General features: G+C 38.3%; 2 protein-coding genes across 9 annotated transcripts; one reads left to right on the forward strand and one right to left on the reverse strand.

The window, feature by feature from the left end:
• On the forward strand, window positions 1-1,416 carry Nedd8 (Nedd8 ubiquitin like modifier). The gene is made up of 4 exons (XM_018020938.2): window positions 1-129; window positions 207-224; window positions 532-644; window positions 1,109-1,416. Exons 1-4 carry the CDS (start codon window positions 112-114, stop codon window positions 1,191-1,193), a joined length of 234 nt encoding a protein of 77 aa, XP_017876427.1. The 5' UTR covers window positions 1-111; the 3' UTR covers window positions 1,194-1,416.
• On the reverse strand, window positions 660-25,524 carry LOC108622831 (broad-complex core protein isoforms 1/2/3/4/5). Of its 8 annotated transcripts, none has more exons than XM_026811766.1 (7): window positions 25,077-25,516; window positions 24,734-24,928; window positions 24,460-24,657; window positions 24,348-24,377; window positions 22,868-23,351; window positions 22,725-22,784; window positions 660-932 (listed from the first exon to the last, which is right to left on the reverse strand). In XM_026811766.1, exons 2-7 carry the CDS (start codon window positions 24,917-24,919, stop codon window positions 706-708), a joined length of 1,185 nt encoding a protein of 394 aa, XP_026667567.1. In that variant the 5' UTR covers window positions 24,920-24,928; window positions 25,077-25,516; the 3' UTR covers window positions 660-705. The 8 variants fall into 8 exon arrangements, with proteins under 8 accessions (XP_026667567.1, XP_026667568.1, XP_026667566.1 ...); XM_026811767.1 differs by lacking the exon at window positions 660-932 and adding an exon at window positions 1,407-1,765 and having other exon boundaries at window positions 25,077-25,519; XM_026811765.1 differs by lacking the exon at window positions 660-932 and adding an exon at window positions 4,194-6,699 and having other exon boundaries at window positions 25,077-25,518.
• Between the last annotated feature and the right edge of the window lie 251 nt (window positions 25,525-25,775).

The raw sequence follows: 25,775 nt of genomic DNA on the forward strand, positions 1-25,775 counted from the left end.
GAGTTTTTAGAGTTCAAAGAGCCGCATAGGTGCTAACAATTTTTGTGTCAATAGTTTTTTTAATTAATAAACGTACAGTGATTGCTTGAATTGTCTCATAACGCATAAACAATGTTGATTAAAGTGAAGGTAAGAGCGGTGACCGGCAGAGACGGAGCTGCGACATTTCTAACCAGTACTGAAAATTTACTCTAACCTTGTTTCAGACTCTTACTGGAAAGGAGGCAAGTAACTGCAAACTAATGTTATATAGCTTCCAACGCGATTTCACAATTAATTGCATTCAACGATCTTTGCCAATATGTATTTAGAGAAAACGAGATATTTATAACAAGAATACTCGTGTCACTGAGAGCTGCAACATTTTGACATTTGATTCCACTTAATCCTTTACCATTAATAAATTCAAGCTACTTTTACGTATCAAATGTAGATCTTAATATTTATTAACGTTCGTTGCATTTAATGAATAGACCATTTTTGTTTAATAAATCTAAGTTTAATAACAATCATGGATATCGTTATTCTCAGATCGAAATAGATATAGAACCTACAGATAAAGTAGAAAGAATCAAGGAAAGAGTGGAGGAGAAGGAGGGGATACCGCCTCAACAACAGCGATTAATATTTTCTGGAAAGCAAATGTAGGTATTTCAACATTGAAGTAATTTAACGTAAGAGAATCATGTTTCTCCTTTTCTTGCTTTATTCAGTAATTTTTCTGGTATGAAATTCCTTGAAACAAGGCGTAACACACAGTCCTACATTACAATAAGCACAATAGTAACGAGACTCTTTTCGTATCCCCTTCCATGCACAAATTTTACACCTTCTCGTTGCGTTCATCTTCTTTGGTGTCGACGGAACGTACTCTGGATAATGACTTTCTAGAGTCCTTATCAATTCTGACAGTTGACTTGGTCTTCTTGTCCCTGTTCCATTAATCACGATGTTTTAACATTATTTTCTTTTCCCTCTGTTAAATATCTTACGTTTATGTAAAAAAATAAAAAATAGGAATATCAATCATCGGTTTTGACTCTAAGTTTCATTATCGAAAACAGGAGTAACGCTTGAAGCTACAAAAGAACTGTTTGTTGTATTCTAGGAATGATGAGAAAACGGCGCAAGATTATAAAGTTCAAGGCGGATCGGTGTTGCATTTGGTACTCGCATTAAGGGGGGGTTTATAATTGTGGCATTCCTTCCTCCGGAATGTGTGTGTGTGAATATCGAGGATTGTATAACAGAACAGCAACAACAAAACAAAACGAAATAGGACGCTTTCTGATGTTACATTCGCGCTGTGTTTGCAACGACTTAACGATCGTCTTTGTATACTTCTATGTGATTGAACGTTTATATTTAGAATTGAAATAAATATTTAATAAAATAATGTAGTTATAGAAAAAGGAACCTGGTATGTACTTGTCTTAACCGATCATCTATTAATTACGATTTTCCCGCTTTTTTCCCTGCCCGTCGAAGCGAGACCCGATCCGAATTCGCTAATTCAACCTTTTCTCTTCGCCTTATCATTAGTTTTTATGATATTTGCTGTTGTGAGTCGCCAAGCTCCATTTAGTTTTGAAAAATCGTCGACAAATATTGCACCACGCAGCGGAGACCGGCAGCTCCTCGTGTTTCGATGTAACGTGCCGTAGAAGAGCGCTCTGCCTCGTAAACGTTCCGCCGCATATATCGCAGATCGATTTTAACGAATGCACACTCCGCGTCTCTTGTATCCTGATCCTCTCCCTCGCCTCTACAAATTTATTTCCTCCTATAACTAACGCTGCCACAATACTGCGTCACGGTACAAATATTCGTCACGAATTCTTACAAAAGCTTTGCTTCAACCGGCTTAAGAGAAACGAATGTTAACAGTCGATCATCGAGAACTACAAGTTACTTGTTCATTGTGCAAAATTGATAATGTAAGAGAATTACGGAGACGGTGTTTCGTCACATTATTACAGCCCAAATACAGCCCAATGTCTAAATGTCGAATTCAATGAATAGTATTTGATGAACGTGTAACGTGCTTCAAGAATCTTAGGTAATTCGACAGATCTGTGTCACGTGGCGAATCGGAAGGATACAATGGCCGATCTCGCGTTAACTGATGATGGAACGTTTTGCTTTATGTAGAAAGAAATAGGAAGAAGTTGAAAAGTACATTCACACACCAAAGGCAGAACAAAACAGTCGATGCAAAACATGTCTGTTATGTATGTATGTGCTTGTATTTCCGACTCACTGTAAATAAATGTTACACCACCATCACCATCGAATTGAACGTGCCATATTTTGTTATATGCGTAAAATTTTCTGTAAAAGGTACCAACACTGAAGCTTCGATTGTAAATCGATTTATTTACATTGCTGTAATAACATTTGAAAGCATACTTTTATGTCACTTCTTAACTCACAAGCTCACAATTATTAGATGTACGTAACACATTTTTATTTTTACTTTTTTCTTCATTTGTCTGAAATGAAACGGAGAAGAAGCTTGCAGCTAATGTTGCCGGTCACATACATAATCTACGAGCCACGCTCGTGTTCGTTCCCGTTTCGCGTCAAAGCACGTAGTTCGTTTGTAATAATTATTACATTTTTTTACTAAATAAAAGATTCGTCAGAACACAATACCCGCGCGTATAGTTTCTCTGCGAAACCTTGAAACCTGTGAAACAAAAATTTTTATCGTCATTTAATCTCGAGTCAATGAATTGCGTTGAAACCAATTTGGCAAACTATTAATTAACTATCGTGCGGTACACCGAATACAAAATTCACAGTTCGTCGCTCTAAAATCTTACTTATCGCCTAACAGAAAAAACGCATTCGCAATTGAAGTACACGTTTCTCGCCTTAACATTTAAGTAATTACTCAAAACTCGAGCAAAGTTCGCTTCGATTTCTTATTTTTTTTGTTTTTTCTTTTCTTAAATCCTCTCTCAAAACTTCGTGCGATCCTCAACGACGAATATCTACGTTTTAAAAGCTACGTAATTCTACGATTAAGTGCTTCATTGTGCATAAACACGTTCTCGTCCTCTTTCGTTTATTTTTAATCGAACACCGAACGTCTCCTTTAAATATAATTCGATACTGATAATTGAAACGAAATGCTTGTCATCTCGTGAATCAAATCAAATAAATAAATAAATATATTTTTAATTTAAAATATATTCTTTATGATTCCCATTTCAGGTGCACGCAATCGAAACGATCGAGTTTTTTGAAAAAATCCTAACGTTTATTTCCGTTTACTTTAGTTACGTGTACACAGTACAATAATTTTTATCTTTCCTAAAGTATTATCGATTAATTACGCTTTACTTGATAGTAATCGTTTTTTACGAAGTCCCATATATATCATCCTCTTAATCCTGGATTAAATAGAATTTACAACACTTATAGCCCGCAGGATCGTCAATTTGTTTAATCTCTTTCCGCTGAACATCGCGACGTTCCTCGGCTCTGCGACGAAAACGAGTTCCACGCGAATAAACAAAAAAGGAGACACGATGAATTTCCCCAAATCGTATCGAAACAAATTATACGCAATCATCGTACGGCGTTATATCGGTGAAGATCGTTTGGAATTCTCGTTCTAATAAATTTTCTACAAAGACAATGTTTACACGAAGCCACCGTCCAAAAGGAATAAAATCTCTCTGTTATGTTATCTCTTATAATCATCTCTTATATGCGTTCAACTGTGGTAAACATCTGGAAAGTTAATATATTGTATGTAAACTGTAAAACTAGATAATCATGTCTGTGTGTGGTACGTCTGTAAGGCACTGTCTATATGCGCTCCCGTCGGAGTGGCTAGTTCTGATCTTGATCGCGAAAGGAAAATCGGTCACGTGCGAACAACAGACGTGTAAACAGAGTCAGTGTAATCTACGGCCAATTGTTCATTCTAAGTCTATTATAGTCCCTTTCTCAAATCTCCTTCGATTCGGATTACATTTCGGTTTAGAAAATGTTGCTCGCAAGCATGGCTGCGTGTCCCAGCTTTCGGCTGTGACCTGCGCCAAATAACAAAGTATGTATGTATTTATGTAGGTAGGTAGGTATGTATGTATGTACGTACAATGAAGAACGAAACTCTATCGACAATCTTTAGGACTGAATAACTTTTTCTAAATTTTACTAAACCACTCGATCTTCATCTGTTCACGTTTGCCGAAATCTAAATGTAGTATTAAAGAATTTGGTGGAAATGCAGTATTAAAAACTCTGATTATCATTAATTGTTAATGCGATAATTAAAAAATCTGCAACCCTACAGCTACTCGAAAGAACTCGAATTGTTTGGCATAAATAATTATTCAGGCTCAAAGAGCTTTAGCCCAGTTTCGATCTCCACTGCACGTATTCCTCTGTTCATGCCCAATGGTTTCGAAGATCGTTATGACTTGTGCGGCGACGTATAATAATAATAATAATCGACCTTTCGTTTTACTTTAAGTCGCGTCACCCGCGTCGAAGCGTCATGATTCTTCTACTTGTGATATGGTTTAATTCTGTTATCTATTCAACAAACTAACGTGCACGAATACAAAACGGTTTACACACTATCGGTCGGACAATCAGTATTGTAGACTTTCTTGCGAACACCATTAACAGTTAATAAAGAGGCATGACTGTTGATCAGACGCGTAACAGAGATCTACGTTACAAGTAACGACGCGGTAATAAAGAACGTATCAAGTGGCTTAAAAGTACCGTGCAGCATTGACTAGAATCCTTTCAAAGTAGAGTAGTTTTCTTTCGCTGCACATTCAGAAGCGTAGCGAACAACAAATGAAAAGCAGATCGCGTCCGAGCCAAGGGGTATCGTCGGACGCGCGCGCGCACGATGCCCCTCGGCTAGGAAGAGACTCAAAACTGCGCTGCAACTGTCTCAAAGCCGCTAATGCTCACGGTAAATCGATAAGTACACGCAGCAAAACTAACACTATGTTTTCTCGTATCTTCAATTTGTTATAACAAAAAAGAACAGCTTCATCGCATCGCAGGAGTCTCGAAATGATAAATATGTATATGTATATATATATTTATATATAGTACACACTGCGCTAGAAGTTATAAAATAATGAGATCGGGCAAAAACGAGAGAAGTACAAATTAATCGAGTCTCATGTTACTGTCCTCGAATTTTCTCATTGGACTTCGCGTCGGTTAATACTAACTGTAAGAATCACGTGTATCGACAAATATTCTGTTCCAGGATATTGTATAAACGATATTCTAATACTGGCACGCAGGAAATAAAAACAGCTGTACAGTTGTCCTCGAAATCAGTGTGTACAAATATCAAAAGATATGGCAATGGTCGCACTAAAACTACCGACGATTGATCATCCACCGTAAACCGAGGCGACATAAGCAGAATACTGTAACATTTCTCTATCCAACGCGAACGTTAAAGTGTTCACGATTTATGGTTGTACCCTGTCATTCTTTTTTCATCATTGCACAATGCACGTTGTGCGTTTTCGACTTGCTAGAATTGTATTGACTTACAATTAGAGTAGCGTTATTACTTAAATTAACTTCTTTTTATATATATATTATACATATGTATTATATATTATATTTGATAAGCTATCAATGGATTCTCTTATTTTATTTACGCTCCTCGATTCATTTGTAGATAAATTAGATAATTTGTCGCTGTGATTCAAGGTAAAACGAATGATCATTAATAATCTTGATCAATCTTTTTAATCGTATGATTTAGAATTGTACAAAGCTAATATTGAATTTTTATATTGATCATGTGAACAACACACGTGCAGATATTGTGAACTATTGTATTAAAATAATTATTTGTTACTTAGTATTGCCAATGCGACCCCTGTTTATGGTATCGATAAAAAAGAGAAAGTAAAGCTAAAACTGTTTCGTGAAGTTTGAGACAAGATAACACAAAAGAATAGTAAGGTCATCGTAACCATCTTCGGTAGTCTTAGCGTTAAAGGGGAACTTACCGAAAGAAAAAACCTTCGACATCGGCGACGAACAGCTAACAATGAAAAACGGAGAATAAAAAAAGAGAGGGAAATCTGTCTTAACTCTAGAACGACACCGTGGTTCCTGTTTGAAAATTAAAATCGTCCTCGAGTATCTCAAGGAATTTCTTATCGATTAGAATTATAGGGGGTCGTCCCCACAGCGTCGTTCCAGGCAACAGAGAATTAAAACGGAGCGAGAGGAAAATAAGAACGCGAGATTCTTTCGACGCGAACGGAGAAGAGAACCGCGTGGGTTGGGGAACCAGGGCGGAGCGAGAAGCAATGTTTCTCGGCGCGCATGTAACGTTCTCAGAAAACAAAAATGGAAAAGTGAAAAAAAAAAGAGAAAAAAAAGAATAGACGGCAGAGAAAAACGTTTACGAGTCCAATTCGTTTTTCGAGCTGCGCTGCTTCTGGATCGTTTTTTGCCATTGCATGTTATGTTTCAGACGCATGTGACGTCGCAGGTCGGTTCTACGACTGAGAGTGGTGTGACATAGGATGCAGGTTGTCTGGTTGCGATGCACTTCAAGGTGCTGGGTCAGCGAAGCAAGGTGCTTGTAAACGCTTCCGCAGAGTCTGCACGAAAAACGCCCTGGACCCTGCATCACCACTTGACCAGTTGTATCGCCAACATGCTTCCGATTGCGTCCCACCCCCCCTGCAACACATTAACAGCCACGTGACCCGCCGATTCCTTTATCATTCATCGTTTTGATATTGGTTTTTTTTTTTGTCTTTTTCTTTTGTCTAAATTTCAATTACAATTCACAATGAAAACTAACAGGGGGACAGTAACACGTAACACAGACTAGATCGATATTCCTCTAACTGTGCTGGATGTGACCACCTTTCTGTTTTTTTCTACCCAATACCTCCGTTGATCCGCGCTTCCTCTCAGAGCTTAGAACCGGCAACGAGCTGTCCACCGTCGAACAGATCGCGATTGTTCACGTGCCGAACACCTATTTTTGCTTAGTAAATTTTTCTGCAAATCCGTCAGCCTGTCTAATGTCCAACGGTACGCAACAATTCGCTCTGCGAGTCGCAGCATCAACCAAGGATTTAGGAACGTAATTCTCTTAAGAGTATTCTTCACTTCGTTCTATTTCGTACAACAACCTAATCTTGTGATTCTTGCGTATCACTACGTGTCATACATACACTATCGTTATGGTCTTTCACTGTCCATTTAAATGAATGAAACATGAAAACCTATCGATATTTTCAATCCCGACACCATATAGATAGAATTTTAAAGATCAGGTCGAAGTCTTTTTGAATTCATTCTTTGAAACATTTAGTAATCACTACGGTGTAAGTCAGTAAAATTATCCACTGGTCTTCGATTTCATTATACAGTGTCCCAGAAAAAGTGTTAAAACCGAAAAGGGGTTATTCTGGAAGAGTGTTTCTCTCTTCGGCTCTAACACTTTGTTTGGGACACCTTGTATAGCTTGATAAGAACACATTTTAATTTGTCAAGATTCATTTAATGAATTCTATCCTATAATAAATTCGTGCGCAATACGTTTTGATAAAATGGCACTTCTTACTGACTCACCCTGTATAATAAATTAACTAAAATAACAAAATACTTGGTTGAATGGGAAAAAAGCCTGACCCAACGTTAAACGAAGATATCGATATGGTCATACAAATGAGAAGCGTGAAAACGTTAAAGCATAATTAATTGACATGGCGTAACGAAAACTGGTGAAATTGTGTGTCGATGTTTAGAACGGTATCGTTAATCGGTGTTAATCAATATGGTTATAGTTCATTTTTTTTTTGCGGACACGACGAAAATCCGTGAAGCCAAGGATCCGAATCGAATCGCATCGCGTCGTATCTTAATTGCAGATATATACTTACATCGTTTCGCGAGTCGAGGTAACGAATTCGTTATTTTCGAGCTTAGCGATATAAAAAATTCTCACGTCTCGTTATTCGTTTGAAGAAACAACTCGGCTGCATTCACATTTTTAAACTTTATTCACACATATTTCTTTTTTTTTTTTACTTACATCGTTAACTTGCATAAGCCAAACATAAGATTGTGTAATGATATATTATAATATTTATATATATATATATTTTTTAATATTTTTTTATATTTATATATGTATATTTATTTATATATATATATATAAGTTTCCTATTTTTATAAATAATTAAAGAAAGAAATATCAATTCTTTTCTAAATTAATAATTGGCAATCTTGTACTTATTCGTATTGTGGCTTCCGAGGAATGTGCACATTCGTTTCGTTTAAATTAAACTCTACACGTCTACCATACACAAGTGTACGTGTGAATAAACGCCCGTCACGTTTTAACGCAATAGCCCGCTTCGTAAAAGAGCTCCTCACATAAATTAAGCTAAATGAAAATGAAGAAACGAAATCAACGTGTGTAGGAATAATGTCGCACTAAACGTTGACTCGTGCTTCTAGCGAAACGCTAACTTTGGTAAAAAAAAAAAGAAAAAATAATGGGGGGAAGAAGTGGGAAAACCCGGAACCATACAAAATTGTAAACGTGCAGGTTGTGACCGTAAAATACGTAACAAGCACGATGTACGTAACGCATGCGATTGCAAACTGTAACACAAGCATTGTCAACCTGCGTGGAAAACATTTTGCCTTTTTTGCACGATTAAAAATTTTCACTAAATCGCACATTTACTAACGCGCTGCTTTTCTCTTTTATATTTTACATAAATATTATTGTATATAAAATTTGCAACTGCGTTCTCAAACCCGGTGACTACCGGCATCGTATTCACTGATCTGTACAAAACATTAGACAGTGGATGTGCATCAGCGGATGCGATGCAAATAGTTACTCGATTTCAAAACGTGCTCAAGTAATAAGAATAAAGAATTTCTATAAAAAAATCTTTTTAAGAATATAAAATCAGCGGTGTAATTAACATGGCGATTGATTGACGATCAATTGTGCTAAATTGTTCCCATTCTGACGTTCCAGTGAACTAGATTCGATTTGTACTTGGCCGCGTCACAATCAAGCTTCGCATGTTCGTCCGTTCCGCAACGCGTCGTCAAAGACTTTGGCATACAGCGAACAAGAGATCATTATTTAACAGGTCTTCCGTCTCGTTGAATAATAGCCTCTTCGTGATTGCACAGAAAAAAAGTAAAATAAAAAAACAACGAGTTTGGCTGGGAGCCAAGGCTTCCTTTGGGTTAAAATTAGGTAATAACGAAATGAAATTAAAACTAGAAAAACAAACAATATAAGCATAATAAAATGAACAAAAATTAGGTAACATAAAGATAATATATATTAAGATAACTTTTATATCCTTATCCGGGATAGACGTGTAAATGAAAATAAAGTATCTACGTTGAATATTACATAGATAATTAATGTATAGTACGCGAATATTCGGCAAGCCTCTGAGCTTATAACTAAAAACAGTACATGAGTATGTTCAGTATCGTAAACGCGGTATAATATGGCCAAATTCTAGTCCTATACTCCGAACGAATGAGCAAGTTGGATGTCGATCGCTGAAAGTAAAGGGCAACGATCGCCCAAACGGCACAGAAATTCCGCGCGTTTCGAACAAAACTAGAACGATTAAAATGGCACGCTTTTTCTCTATATATACTATTTAAAATTGTACGTACGATTATTTATTGTTTCGTGCCTCGAGGAAGGTTTCACGACCTCAGGCGACTGAAAGTTAACAATAGAAGCTAGCACAAAAACGAATCCTGAACGAGATGAGACGATTTGGCTAAGAGTCATCAGTCGCGGGGGAAAAAAGAACGATATCGAAGCCTCAGAAAGGACCGCACGTTTCTGTTCAGTCTCACAGTCGATCGATCGTTCAGGATAAATGGATTTTTTTTTTTCCCCTCGTTTCCTCTTTACACGGTTCAGTTTGATTAGATCGAAATTAATGGCCCATTAGATATCTGGTCGTCTCGCTTCACGTTCCGAGGCACAGGGAGAGACCAAACCCAGAAGTTCAGTTTATTATACAATGATTTATAGTCAGCTGACAATAAACTGTTCGATCAAAGTGGACCGTGTAAATTCTCGCGGTCGATCGTACAAAGAAAGATGCACATTCCTCCTTACACGCTATTTAAGTACCGAACTCATTTGACTAGATAAAATAATTTGCCCCACCCCCTCTTCCCCGCTGCGCGTTCTCGGTTACAAAAAACGTTAACATAGACGTTTTGCACGTGATTACGCATACGATCTCTTCGCCCTCTTCTTCAGTTTCTTCTTTGTTCTTCACGATCTACTCCCCTCGTCTACCTTATTCCTCCTCATTCTTCTCCTCTTTATATGCATATACACATATACATAAATGAACGCACACACGCGCGCGTGTGTACAAATGACTAGGTGTAAAGTATAAGACAGGCATTTTAATTCCCGTCGACGACTAGAGTGGAGCAACGTTTAACGTTTACTAAAAAATGTGTACATAGTACGTACGCTAAAAGAAAAAGAAAAGTAGCAAAGAAGGGATTCCGAATTGATCAAATTATAAAATGACTATCTGCTATATAGAACATAGCAGCTCTTTGGTGTCTGTTCGAATCTCGATTTCTTAATTATGCTTGTTTAACGACAGCTAAGCCAATCGATTGGTGTCGATTCATAATCGTCTATCGTTTTTATACAATAAATAAAATATAACTATACTCGCGAGGGAAGGAAATCGGGCGGCCCGAGGACGCGACTAAAAATCAAACGAAGGGGGACTGTCTAAGGAAATTAGGAACAGGGATCGCGACGGTCCGTTTATCCTCTCTTCCGTCGACGGGCTCGTCGGCTCGTGCTCGCGAGCTCACTAAGGAATGGGACTAGAGGTGATCCTCTCGACGCTGCTCTCCCTAATCCGTATGGTGGTGATGGTGGCGTTCGATTCGAGGCCGGCGGTCGGGCTCCCGGCGTTTCGGTGGGCGATCGCGGTCGAGGAAACGGAGATCGGCGTCGGCAAGGACGTGGCGACCGTCGGGCCGTCGATAGGCGCGGTGACGGTGCCGGTGACAACGGGAACGGTGGTGGCGGCGGCGGTGGTGGTCCCGGTCCCGGTCCCGGCTGCCGCGGCGACTGCGGCTGCGGCCGCGGCTGCGGTCGTCCCGACGCCAAGCCAGCCGTGCCGATTTTTTAAATGCCGCTTCATGTGCGTGGTTCGGCTGAGCACTTTATGGCACACCGGACACTGTGTCGTCCCTTTGTGCATGTTCATGTGTTTGTACATCGAGTCCCGATTCCAAAACGTTTTACCGCAGAGTTTGCACGAATGCGACGGCTGTTCGATGACCACCGTACGAGAATCTAAATCAGATATCAAATTCATGGTTGATGGTCTGCGTGCGCGACGATCCAACTCGGAACACCCCGCCTAATCAGATATCTTTCTTTCTAGTTTCGTTCGAATCCCTTTCGTACAATCATTCCTCATCTCTGGCCCGTTGCCCGTACCTTTCCTTCCTTCGTTCCTCATTATGCCTCTCAATCTCTCTCGCTCTCTCTTTCTCTCTTTCTTCTAACGTTATATCTCTGTTTATTCTCTCTTTCTCTCTCTATCTACACTGTCCATTCACTCGATCGCTACTACTCTGCGTCTCCGTCGATCTCGGGGAGACGGTAACAAAAAGGCAGCACACACGATCAGGTGTACAAAAAGGAATATAGGTGATAGACACGCAAGCTCGCAACTCTCCGAGCGAATCATGCTACTGTGAATGTACGCATTGTGGTTACGACAATGTTCGACAGCAAAAACAACGTACGTACGTAAAAAAAAATAAATAAAAACGAAACTGTTCAATGTCCATGCAAGAGAGTATCAGAGGTCCTATGTGGTAGGTACCGATCGGTTGCAGTTAGAAATGCAATTGAAAAATTCACAAAACAAGCATCTTGTAATTACGGTGATCACACGTTTACCTTTGATTATCGCACAGCTACGCGAGAAATTCGGTTTCTCTGTTGCGAGTCGCTGTTAAAAAAGGCAAAACAAGGCCGGCTGTGTGCAGTGAACCGACAATCATGTATTCCTTCTGATATGTTCCGTATGCGAGCGTGGGTTTATAGTTCGTAGCGTGGCTGATACTATCGAGCAGCAATCGCAAACTTTTACATTATGACTCGTGAACGAGTAGAAAATGAACAAACAAAATACTTGCTACGATACTTTTATTTTAATGTACAGAAGAAAAAGAACTGATGGCGGGGAGCTACCAATCTTCTATGTAACAACATATAACATACTTTGTATATTTACAAGCTACGATTGTAAGAACAAACTACGATAATATCAAGTCTTTTATTGAAAGACAGAGGCATCTTTCATTATCTGTTGAGCTAATGACGCGACGGGAGAGATGAGCGACAACAAAGGAGACTTGAGGAGTATAGAATTTATCACCTCTGGAAATAAGTTGAGACGAAGTAACTGAGAAATAAGTAATATGTAAAGAGCCAAATTGTCTATCGATAAGAAATCACATTGGCAATCATATCTAAATATCTCAGTTATTTGTAATGATACCAAAAAATATCAGAGGGGTGAATTGTTTGATTCGAAGGGGCATGTCGACAAACGAAAACTTTTTCTCAAATTCATATTCTTTAGAATTCTTGAGTTGGGATTCTCCTAATATCATGACGTGGTAGCTGGCATCAAGATCAATTCAACAACCTATGATACTGTGACATTCACGTGATCTTAAGTACGAAACATTTTTTAAGACACTGCCAATGTTGCTAAGGAAAAATGGTGCAAAATATGGGTCTTTGTCGTTGTGTTAAAAGATTTTCGTCTTCGTATGTCTTCAGAAAGGTGAAACTTAAATCTAAGTCCCTTTGATTTTCATTTCATTTGATACACAATACACACAAAGTTGTACGAAAACGATCTGAAAATGTTTTAAGGATGTATTGGCTATACAGTCAATCCGAAAAGTTTATGTACCTTAGAAAAATGCTTCAAATAAAAGTTGTTTTCCTTCTAACTTCGATATTTAACGAGTTACGTATGATTATTTGGCATTTTATTGATGTTGACAAAATCCGACTAACCCAGCGTCGAAACGGCGAACTTTTGGAAAAAAATTTCGTTTTTCCTCAATAACTCCTAAACCGTTCGACTTACGGGAAAATTGCATAGGACCTTTCTTGTAGAGGACGACGAGATCTACAATTTATGTATAAAAAGTTTTTGCTAGCATTAATAGTTTACGAGTTATTTGCAAAAAACGAAAAAACAGTTTTTCGCAAATTACTCGTAAACCATTGACGCTAGCAAAAATTTTTTACATGGAAATTGTAGATCTCGTCGTCCTCTACAAGAAAGGTCTGATGCAATTTTCCCGTAGATCTATCCGNCAAATTTTTACATGGAAATTGTAGATCTCATCGTCCTCTACAAAATGAGCCTACAAACATCCCCCTAAGTCCACCCGTTTGGAAGTTATGGGCAAAAAACGAAAATTTCGCAAAATCTGAAGGGGTACCCCTTGGAAAAATCTCGGCAAAATCGAAAATTTTTTTTTTGTTGTTTATTATTAGCAATGTTCTTCCGACGTCTGATTTCTTTTTAAAAAATGCATTTCTAAAGTGCATAAACGTTTGGGATTGACTGTACAGCTAATACATCCTTAAAACAAAGATGAAAGCCCGATTCCCTAGGAATCTTGGTCAATATATATAACACAATTTGTATCTATTTCCCAAGTCATAAACAATTTTATTATCTAGTTCGATTTCGATTTCTATTTCCAGTTTTATTTCTAATTTGCGGCAGTTCATCAGCTATGGTATCTGAACGTTTGCTACCGTGAGTAGATTCTGTTACAGATCCTGCAAATCGTTTCACCCTTGCATGCGGAAAAATGGTTCCTCAACGAGGCTATACGATATACATTCCAGAACAGCGCACCTTCGTACCTAGAGGCGTGAGTCTGCGTTGGCAAACGAGCAGCGGTGGTTGCTAATCTTCTTCTTCTATTGGTTCAACTCGTTGTATTTCATATTTATGCTGCTGCTTTGTTCGTTACAGACATTCATAAGAATTCCCAACAGGCGTTGCATCGGAGGGTGAGCATATAATCCAGTGCTTCCATACACACAGATAATTTCATACCTACTTATGTGATAAATTTTACTCGCACGCTTGGAATTCCAAATCCTATTCTCTCCCTTTCTCCCCTTCTCTTTGCTCTGGTAGCCATAACAATATCGCGGATCTGCCAGCGCATTTCTCAAGCCTTCTTTACTGCAATCGATTCAATGATTTTCAAACGAATGAAACAAAAGGATACATTATAGTTTCTTTTATTAAAACTTCCTAACAGTCGGATACGAAACACGTCCTTCGAGCCTGTCGCTCTCTCTCTCTCTTGATAATCGTATACAAAATATCTTTCAGGAAAATATTAATAAGTATAAATACATACAGCGTATCAACGTAAAAAATATAAAACTAATTAACGCATCGTATCCGTAACAATAACGACAGTCGCATCTCTCTCCAATCTCGCATCTAAATATCACTACGAAATCGAAATTAAAACAATTGCGCGATCGTTGTCAATTAAAAAGAAAAGAATAGACGTTTCTTACGGACACGGCAAAAATAATAATCGTTCGACCCTTCAAATCGCTTACTTCCTAAATAATGTACGCTCTTTTTCTCTCTGAGGAACTTTAATCTTTTTTCTCGCCGATGGCACTTCGTTCTCGAGTCTTGTGCAATCAGTCTGTTGAACGCAAACGATAAACTGATAACTGATGTTAACTATGAAAATCTCGCGTTTCTATTCACAGGCTTAAGTGTCTAGGCGTATCTATAAAAGTTAAATGCGAATAATAAATGAAACGATAGTACGGGTAAAAGTACGATACGAATTTGTCAAAATTGCGACGACGTTCTACGGTAGACTGTGGACACTTTCACGGACGATAAAACCGAAGAGTACGTCAGACAAAATAAAAATAGCTTGTATGACAATTGATTGTATTTCAGTCGATGCTCGAAGAGATTACGGTGTACTACATCAGTAATCTCTTCGAACGAGGCTTTATGTAATTGCGACCGAACTTCACTTACAGGTAAGTACGTTTGATCGAAGAAATTCGTAACAAAAATGGGCCTCGTGAAGGGAGTTCGAGAATAGAATTAACAACCAGATTTCAATAAAATTTCGTACACTGTTCACTTCAAATTGACACAACTTCAAAACGAGCTGCTCAATTTCTGAATGCAAGTTTAATAACAGTTTATTTGCAAAATGTTAAACATTTTAACTTACAGTCAGAAGAACCTCAAGAGCTCTTTTATCAATATACAAAATTTTATTAAAATCTGATTGTCAATTCTACCATCGATAGGATTCCCTTAAAAGAATAAAATAATAGAATATAACAAAATATCCTGCATAAAATAAGCTTAATTGGAGAAATAAATGGAGGGCTTCTTCTCAACAGGAGGAAAAAAAAATAAGACAAAACTGATCAGGATTTGTGTCAAGAATCCTTCGACTACTTCCGGAAGTTCAACTTGGCGTCGACACTGAACGTGCACTTGTGGATGCGCAGTAAATGAGCCTTCATGTCGTAACTTCGACTGAATATACGCTGACAAATCGGGCACCTGGTCTGGCCAGTGTGCAAGTCCTTGTGCAGTGTCAACGACATGGGATGCTTGAAACCCTTCCAACATATTCTACAACGAAATAACAATTCTGCGTCCGTGGACTGACCATAGTCATCGTCCGAGACAAGGTCCGCGGTTCCAGGACCGCTGCCACCACCCCCGCCCCCTGCGGTATCTCCTGCTCGTTCTACAAATAAACACAAATACACAAGATCACCTCTATATTAACCACCATCCCACCGTGCCGTATGCAAACGCGTGTTCCGGCATCAATTCTCTATACTCGGATACCTTATAATCTCTGTTTCTTTCCGCGCGACCGACTCTCCCGCAGAATTCATTTTTTAAATCCAGATTTTCACCACGCTGTGCGTTGGAAGCTCAAGCTTTAGATTAGATTAAGTCCGATTAGGTCAAATAGAGAGACAGAGAGCATACGACACCACCGAAAGGAGATTCAAGCTCGCTAATTACCCAGCCTGCCGGAAACAACACCGAGAACTAATCAGCACCATTTAAAAGGCTATACTCGTCGAAACGATTCGCGGCTCGATTCGTTTTCATCATCTCTTATCATCGCTTCTTTCCTGACCGTGCATACGCACTACATCCTGATCGTTATACACACTTAATAGCCTTTCTCTTCGAGGGATCTGTTCGCGTGACGTGGATTTCAAAGGAAGATAAGCTTGTCTTCGATTGTAATGCAATATCGCATCGATTCTTTTTATTTCGTCTTTCGCACGTGTTTCACAACGTTGTTCGCAACTTTCTCAGGCGGGGTTCCTTCGCGTCGGAACGAAGCCTCGCAATGTTTCACGTTGCGGTCTCGACCGACTCGTCCGACGATCAATATCACGGGTATTCGAAAGATTAAATTGGACGGCATTTTATTATTTCGTTTCCCAGGCATCGAATCGAATGAACCGTAAAAGAAAGGGAAGAGACTCTTCTCTCGTCCTAACGTCACCGGGGAGCTTTAATCGACCACTTAGTTTACAGTGATTGGGAAACTTGCAACGATAAATCAGTCTATACGTGCCTTTGCTAAATGGATGACACGTTACGCTGTTGTTCCTCTTACTATTAGGTCCGTCAAATACACATACAGATATACATGAAGCATTCACTCGAGACGATCTAGCATTAGCGTACTTAATTCTACGAGATCTTCGGAGCATTGCGCAAGGTTTTGTGTAAAATTAAAATAAAACCAACTTCTTTCCGTTTCGTTCGCACCGATGAATTAAGATGAAACTGATAATAACCGTTGTGTACCTATTTAGAATGATTAAAAAAATACAAATGGATCTATATTAAGTCGGTGCATATGAAATGATCCCATTTTCTTCAGACACATTAAATACAATTATCCTAGCTTGGATTTTCGCGTTATTAAATGGAATGGATTTTTAATCGTTGTGTGTAAAACATACCAAGATACAAATACAAATGACAAATGCGTTACGAATACCTGTTGATTCTAAGTAAGGATGATAATTCAATGAATACATAAAAACGTGTGCATCTGTATATATCTTTTGATCTTCTCAAAGGAGGAAGTGGATAACAGCCCAGATAGACTCTCATAATCGTCATAAGATGTAGAAATTAATTTACCAAAAGTTGGAAACAATTTGCAGCAAATTCTATTTAAATAAATATATTTACACAAATTTTGTATTATATGATGAGTTCCATTCTTAATCATGCAATGTACCAATACATTTATATTATTTTTGATCATTATTGTTACATTCATATCAATTTTCTCAATATATCACAATATATGTGGTTAATTTGATATAAATTTATGAAGGCAATTTGTGATCATTACATAACATCAGTAATTGCTGCAAATCAAGAGTGTGCAATTTAATTCGAAGGCAAAGCACAAAACATTGCTGCATTTCGTGATCTAGTATTCAGTAGATTTGTTGCAAATTTGATATAAATTGTCTATCCGGGAGGGCTACAGGCTTTTTAATTGCCGCATTAAAAGTTAATGATTAAATTTTTTTAATTTCAATCGACAATTGGAGTATTCTTTAATTAAGAATTAAAATTCAATCAATAATTCGAGATTCTTCTAGTTAACTTCTAAATCATTTTAATTCTTAATTATTAAATTAGTGTTCGATTGAATTAAAAATTTAATCATTAAACCTGGTGGATGATCATGCCAAATACTTGTGTCCTCTAAAAGAAATTCGTAGAGATTATGATGAAGATTAAGTCGACAGCGAATGTACTCGTAACAGTCTTATGCATAAAATCAAAATTAAATTAAATTATAACTCTATCGTGGCTTTATGAATCGATAAGAATCATAATTAGCGACCAATTTGTGTACCAACTACAAAATTGGTAGTCGGACAAGTATTGCTTGGATTTTAATCGATCAGCTGACCGATTACAACTACCGCGAATTATAAATAAATTCTAAATTGGCAGCTAACGTTACATTACTTAAAATGTAGTTGACGGCCGGACAGTCAAAAGTTCTGTGAAGTACGCTTCAAGCTTACGAATATTTACCGTCATCCTCTCCGCGAGAGACGAATTATACTATAATACACTATCCGACTCTCGAACGCGCGCATATACTTTACATTGATAAAAAAATGTATATCAAAAGGAGAGGCAAAAGATCGCGGATTCGCATCGAAAACGCACATCGCATCCGGTAATTTCGCATAATAAAATCACAAGGTCCGGGAACAAGACAAGAAGGGCATAGTAAAAATATTCTCAACCGAACCAGAGGGAAGGACGAGCAAAATGCACAATAATTTAATTGCAATCGAGAGATTGTAGATACGTTAGGAACTCGATCAGTTTTTTACCTACGTCTTTTTGTGTTTTATATTTTTATATACATAAGAAAATTGAGGGTACGTTCCAGTTAGACTCAGAACGAGTTTGAGCTTAAGAAATGAATCGAGATCCTAGTGTATCGACCAAAAGCAAAAATTGCCAGTGGAATTCCAATATTCATTTTTCTCTCTCCCTCTGATACTTTCATTCCTCTGTTCCTCTTCCGTATCCCCCTGTCCGTTCCCCCTGTCTTTTCGAAGCCGACGTATCCGTTCGCGTCGTTCTCCCTTTCGCCGCGGACGTGGAACACACACGCACACAAAAAGAGAAGAGGGTCGAAAAAGCACAGGGTATGCGTGTGATTAGTCGAGTAACAGTATTAACCGGGGCCGGTCAGAAGGGGCGAGTTGGTGCTATGGGGGCGGGATGTGCGGAATGGCGCGTATTTTGTGAAAATCGACGAAACATGGCCAGCGGCACAAACAGGCATTGCAGGGCCAACATTTGAAGCGCGTCTGCCTGAGCTTTCCACGTGACGTGACCATTCCGCGCTGCTTGCAGTGTACACATACTTTTCCGTGGCCGTTTGCTTTGCTGAGGCTATGCGGCTGACCAGATACGTACGTAATCCCTCCTGAAGAAAACACATTGGCCAAACATCTTCGGTTAGTCAATTCTTAAGTATATGTGCACATGCAGGCAACCATTAGTAAAACAACAATAATTTTCGCTTTTGCTTTGCGTTTTGTTTTCGTTTTTTTTTTTTTTGTTTAACAGAGACCAATCCCAGCACCAACCAATCCCGTAGCCGTGAAAAAGCCAGCGTATAAAGAGTATTCAGCGAATACCAAGACCCACGAGAATACATTGCGTGTAGATTTGTTTTTGTCATACGAGTAGTTATGCATATATAATTAAGATGGAAACGTAGCATTGCCAGGTGTTAACCAACCGAATTCTCTCTCTCCCCTCTCCCTCTCTCTCTCTCTCTCTCGCTTGCCCTCTTTCTCTCTCGATTTTCCGTGTTCTTCATTCGTGTTTCCGTTTTCTCTTCCCGGTCCCTCGGTCTGAGTCCCTTTTTCTCCTCGTTTCCCGATACATACAATCTTTTCTTTCTCATTTAGAAAATCATTATTTCTCAAAACCTTCCTTTCTCCTCCCTATCGCCCTTCCCCTACATCCGTTCATTTCTTCTCCGTTCGCAACGCAGCACAGCGCAATCGTGTTGCGTTCTACAAAACCGAAAGCCATCGATGTTCTCCTCCCATTCTTTCATCATCGTAGCAAAAGTAACGTCCGTCCACTTTTTTTTTTTATCATACTTCGATTTCGGCTCCTTGTTAGTGTCGTTCTCGGAAATACTCTATTCGGACATGTATTATTCTTTGTACTCCAATCCATGTACCGTGTTCGTGAAACAACAGCGTTATTGGATCTGGCCGGTTTAGTGTTTCGACAGACGAAGCGATAACATTAACGTTAACAATCCTGTTGCTTCCGATTTTAAAGCGATTCTTGCGATTCTCTTCGATTCAGGACGTTACGCTCTTTGGCGGACGATCCGCACTCGGTTATAATGATTTACGGTCGCTTCACGCTGCGAGTTGTGAGATATTCAAGCGCGTAGCAGCGAGTAAAGGAGAGTAACTCCACGCGCACACACACAACACTCGTAATCGTAATTACAACATTACAGATTACAGACCTATTATCAATTCCTCTATCGTTTCGAATATCGGTTATATTCCACGCTTGATTTCATTTGAGTTCCACACGAGTTCTGTTTTTACTTTATGCTTCTTCGACAACACTCTCTTCAGCAGGAAAAAATGCTTTATATCAAATCCTGCTTGAATCCTTTAAATCCTAAATTGGTGCATATGAACTATTGTTCCTACAGGACAGTCGTACTGAATTCTAATAATTTATCAGTTACATTTATACGTTTCTAAATGATTAAAGAATACTATAAATATAACTGATGAGTCAACGTCACAAACAAGCGTAGCAAAGGCCACGATCTCATCATTAATTAAATATAATCTGTCTAATAAAGACACTCTACAATCTTTGATATTAATTCTATTATGAATTATTCAATTCTACAGTATTTATTCAATTCTCCAATAATCGATCGCACGAAATGAGTTAATATTTAGATTAATATTCCAATTAATAATATTGTAATGCGTTTGCTGAAATCTTTGTTAACGTAAACAAAATTATTTGATGTGATTCATATTTTCGAAAGTTCAAATGTGTTAAAAGAACAAAATTTCGTATGCACCAACGTAATAAATATGTATTCGCCGCAGGCAAAAGCAATTGTCTGTGCTCGATAGGTTCGCGTTCACTCAAAATTCATGCTTCGGGTTCGATGACTATCAAACGATAAACGTAAATGGAGTTCTGCTTACCTACCTGCCGAAAGGAAAAATTACCCTTCAAACAGACCAAAATGTATGTACTTCGGATCGGGTCACGTTTAGAAATTTCGTATCACATTGCGATTCTAAATTTCGACCTTTATTCGTATGGAGGAAATATAAAAAAACCGACGATGAAAGACCAATCGAACATTGAGCAGGGTAAAACGCCTCCGTTACAATCGGGTTCGAAGGGCTTATCGATTCGACGTGAGTATCGGCTTCCCACGCACCCATATTGATTTTTCGAGTTTACAGTACGTTAAACAAGAAAAGTAAAGAATAAGTGACTAGATACTCTGGATACGGAAGAAGGAGATCGTATACATGCCATTACCGTCAGTACCACCACCGCTGCTATATGAAATTAGTCGTCTCTCAGGATTACGAAATTCTCTTTCATAGAAAATAAATTGAATAAAAATTTGTTTGCAAGCCAATCTTAAATCCTGACGCGATTACGCGTGCAATTTAATTGCACGAGTAATCTAATTATTGGCTTTAGTACACTACCTTTTTATTTATGGTTTTGAACATTTTGTCTAAATAAGTGGCAGCGAAATTTAAGATTAACTTTGCATGCATTTGTCGAATTCGAAACTGTTGATCCACACACGTGCGTGCGTGTCCTGTAAAGTTCTACGGATACAGAGAAGTTACCTCGTACCAGCGTTGAGGAAGAAAAAACAGGTAGATATTTTAGTGTATACACAGAAATATATGCTTACAGTTAGTGCGCATTAAGGAACATAGTGGTGGCTTTGTACGAGTTATTAAAGGGGAATGTTGATGATTGTCGGCACACATACAGCACTTGGCAATGCTTGCTAGTATCTACAAGTTCAACCTACACCCGAAGAGTGCCTATGCCATACATTTATGTCCAAAAAACCATGCACATTGTATACTATAGTTAAAATGATTAATAGAAACAAACTAACATTCGTCTCGCAATAGAAAATGCATTTCTTTCAGATAATTTTAATTTATTATCAATTATATATATATATATTTCGACCAATGATTTAACGCCGATGTTAATTATAAATACACGATCGTCTTAGTTAAACGTTCAAATAAATAGACATTTATAAAATGAAACAGGTAACGTTTTAAGGTACGAAAAACCTAATACTCGACAAATAATACCTAATTGGTAAAGCGAACGAACAATTTTCTGAATTAAGATTGTAATGGACATTCTTACTGAAGACGCTATTCAATTTTTTTGTAAAAATAGTATGAGACTGTACACACTGAACGCGGAGTTTTTATACGATATATTTAGAAAAATTCTCGCATTTTTTTCGGATCAAGTAACGAAATTAATTCCCCTCCTCATTTGAATAATTTTCCAATCGAGTTCCAATAGTAGTTTCAAGTTAATGAAAGTTATGTATAAAGATATGCATAAGAATCGTTTTGTATCCATATTCGATGTCTATTATGTAATATAATTAATTCTATGAAAGAGAACACATTTCTTTCACACATAAATACACCATGCGTCGTCTACATACACGGAAATTTTTCAATTAATAATTGTAATCTGACCGATATGGATACAAAATTTGGAAATAATTTTGCAATGCCATTTCTCCCATTTGACAGACACAATTGATCCAGTTTATTACAATTTAAAAAACGTGTAAGGATACAAGAATATGATTGAGAAATTCCACGTTATATTTTCGATAATTACTAAACTTTATTTGCAAATATTGAAAGATATGGCAAGGCACGTATGTCATAGTAAGATAAGAATGATACTGATTAAAAGAGCACTTACCCTGTACTGCCTCTTGTGTTATCCTTTCTCCAGAAGTACCAGGTTTTGAAAGCAAGTGTCCTGATGAAACAAAAACGACGAATTATCCAATTTATCTTTCTAAACGTGGAAACAATCGTATTTCACTTAAATGAATATCTTACCAACGTCGGCGCCTTGATGTTTAAGGTCCATACTATCTGAAGTAGACTGATTACTTGAATAAAATGTTTGAGAGATGTCGAGCTTCTGGTCATCGGGCGTATTAGACGACGTGTCCTCTACACCAATTTTATTTAGCGAACTGTCTCCTAAACTTTGATCCTCGTAACTACAACTACTTCCGTCTTGTACTAAGTATTCAGGCATTTCCAACTTCAAATTCGGCATTAAGGGGATGATTTCAACAGGGTCGGATCCGGGAGTCGTTTGATTTTCCGTCGTTTTGTTATCGGAATCTTTCGCGGACAAGGCGTTGTTGCTCGCGGCCTTCTCCGCGCTCGTATTCGCGTTTTCCCTACATTTTCGTCTTTTGCTTGGTGGAGCGTCTGGTTGTAAATCGACGGCGTGGTAAGGCATAGGAGACGAGGGTGACTTATTCCTTTTGTTGTCCGTCGACGATTTACTAGAAGCATTTTGCAGCTGAATCTCCGGTTCGTTAGGTAATGTCTATTATGTAATATAATTAATTCTATGAAAGAGAACACATTTCTTTCACACATAAATACACCATGCGTCGTCTACATACACGGAAATTTTTCAATTAATAATTGTAATCTGACCGATATGGATACAAAATTTGGAAATAATTTTGCAATGCCATTTCTCCCATTTGACAGACACAATTGATCCAGTTTATTACAATTTAAAAAACGTGTAAGGATACAAGAATATGATTGAGAAATTCCACGTTATATTTTCGATAATTACTAAACTTTATTTGCAAATATTGAAAGATATGGCAAGGCACGTATGTCATAGTAAGATAAGAATGATACTGATTAAAAGAGCACTTACCCTGTACTGCCTCTTGTGTTATCCTTTCTCCAGAAGTACCAGGTTTTGAAAGCAAGTGTCCTGATGAAACAAAAACGACGAATTATCCAATTTATCTTTCTAAACGTGGAAACAATCGTATTTCACTTAAATGAATATCTTACCAACGTCGGCGCCTTGATGTTTAAGGTCCATACTATCTGAAGTAGACTGATTACTTGAATAAAATGTTTGAGAGATGTCGAGCTTCTGGTCATCGGGCGTATTAGACGACGTGTCCTCTACACCAATTTTATTTAGCGAACTGTCTCCTAAACTTTGATCCTCGTAACTACAACTACTTCCGTCTTGTACTAAGTATTCAGGCATTTCCAACTTCAAATTCGGCATTAAGGGGATGATTTCAACAGGGTCGGATCCGGGAGTCGTTTGATTTTCCGTCGTTTTGTTATCGGAATCTTTCGCGGACAAGGCGTTGTTGCTCGCGGCCTTCTCCGCGCTCGTATTCGCGTTTTCCCTACATTTTCGTCTTTTGCTTGGTGGAGCGTCTGGTTGTAAATCGACGGCGTGGTAAGGCATAGGAGACGAGGGTGACTTATTCCTTTTGTTGTCCGTCGACGATTTACTAGAAGCATTTTGCAGCTGAATCTCCGGTTCGTTAGGTAGTTCGATGTCATCCTATAATACAAATTAGAATAATTGAAATGTATTGTTCGATGAGGAAATTAGTTGATCGATCTTAGAATTTTAAGAAACGTACTTCAACTAAACTATCGTTATCCTTTCCTGTGCCATCGGTCAGACCTTGAACAGCCAATAGTTCAGCGGTCGTTAAAAAACTGGCTAATTGTTCCTGAACTACGTTCACTTCGCCCTGATACATGAAATCCACCAATGCAGCCAAATCATCGAATTTCACGTTACGAAATATTATAACAGGATGTTGACACGGGTTTTCCTTCAATAAAATAAATATCATTTATTTTCCACTTGTCTCATAGAAATAGTACTTATTTCTTATGGTTTCAACTCACTTTAAATAAATCCCTGAAGTACGTGCTACATGCGGACAAAAGCATTTTGTGTGCTCTTATTCGTTTTCCTTCGCAGCTTAAAGTAACATCGACGAGATCCTCTTCTGACCTTAACGTATCAAAAGCACATGTGATGTGTTTCAAGTAATTGTTCCACCTGAGAGAAAATTGTTGGCTCGAACCCATGCTGCTTTTCTGCAATTAAAGCAGTTCTATGAGAAATAGGGACTAATGACAACTGTGAAGGGATGTACACTAGTAAAAACAGTTTCCCGGCAGTTAAAAAATAGATCTTCATAAATATTTACGTATAATATTATTGAAAATAAAAATAATGACTTACCTTGTTTGCAATTAATTTGGCTCCAAAAAATAGTAACGTGAGCTCGAGGAATGTGCAGCCTTCGTTGCGTCGAATTGTCAGCGATCAGCATAAAACGAACGCCGAGATGATTGAGTTGCTTAAAAACGGTAGGTGTAGCGTCAACGCGTTAGTTACTGATGCGTATCGCGAAAAATAAAAACTGTAAACAGTAGAGCGGAGTAGAATTTCATGGCACTGTGGAAGGTTTTCACGGGTTCCGCATGTAGACGAAGAACTGGCGTCGATCAAACTAAACGATTCGGACGTTATGTAATTGCATCGCGGCGAACGATCCTGCACACGTTTAGACGAATTCCACGCAGATACGGTATCGTCACTTTAGGAGCTACACTTTTTGATTAAATGACAGCTGGTAGCCATTTTCCTCCAGGAAAACGCGTAAGATGCGCGGAAAAGAACAACTTCCTACAGAAACCACGCGCGATGCGTGGGCCGTCCCGACTTCGATACATGTGTAGAACGCCCTAAAGGCGTTGCCATTGGTGAATACCCGCTTGCGCCGGTATTCATGAATTCAACTGATCTCGATTTTTATTCGCCCAGTTTTATTAACGAGTTTCAATTAAAACAATTTAATTAAATCCGCAAAAATTATAGATTTCTTCCCTCATCCACTTCTCGGTTTAATCGCCGAAACAAATAAGTTCGATTTGTGAG

This window comes from Ceratina calcarata, unplaced genomic scaffold (genome assembly GCF_001652005.2).
Source record: "Ceratina calcarata isolate Rehan_Ccalc_2016 unplaced genomic scaffold, ASM165200v1 scaffold246.2, whole genome shotgun sequence".
In the NCBI taxonomy this organism is placed as follows: domain Eukaryota; kingdom Metazoa; phylum Arthropoda; class Insecta; order Hymenoptera; family Apidae; genus Ceratina; species Ceratina calcarata.

What these genes read in the sequence shown, in the direction of transcription:
- Nedd8 (XM_018020938.2), top strand. An exon ending in ATATTTTCTGGAAAGCAAAT is followed by an intron (nt 645 to 1,108) that starts GTAGGTATTTCA and finishes GTTGTATTCTAG; the next exon opens with GAATGATGAGAAAACGGCGC.
- LOC108622831 (XM_026811763.1), bottom strand. Translation starts at nt 24,919, where the DNA reads ATGGGTTCGAGCCAACAATTTTCTCTCAGGTGGAACAATTACTTGAAA. An exon ending in ACTTCAGGGATTTATTTAAA is followed by an intron (nt 24,658 to 24,733) that starts GTGAGTTGAAAC and finishes ATTTTATTGAAG; the next exon opens with GAAAACCCGTGTCAACATCC. An exon ending in ATAACGATAGTTTAGTTGAA is followed by an intron (nt 24,378 to 24,459) that starts GTACGTTTCTTA and finishes TTTGTATTATAG; the next exon opens with GATGACATCGAACTACCTAA.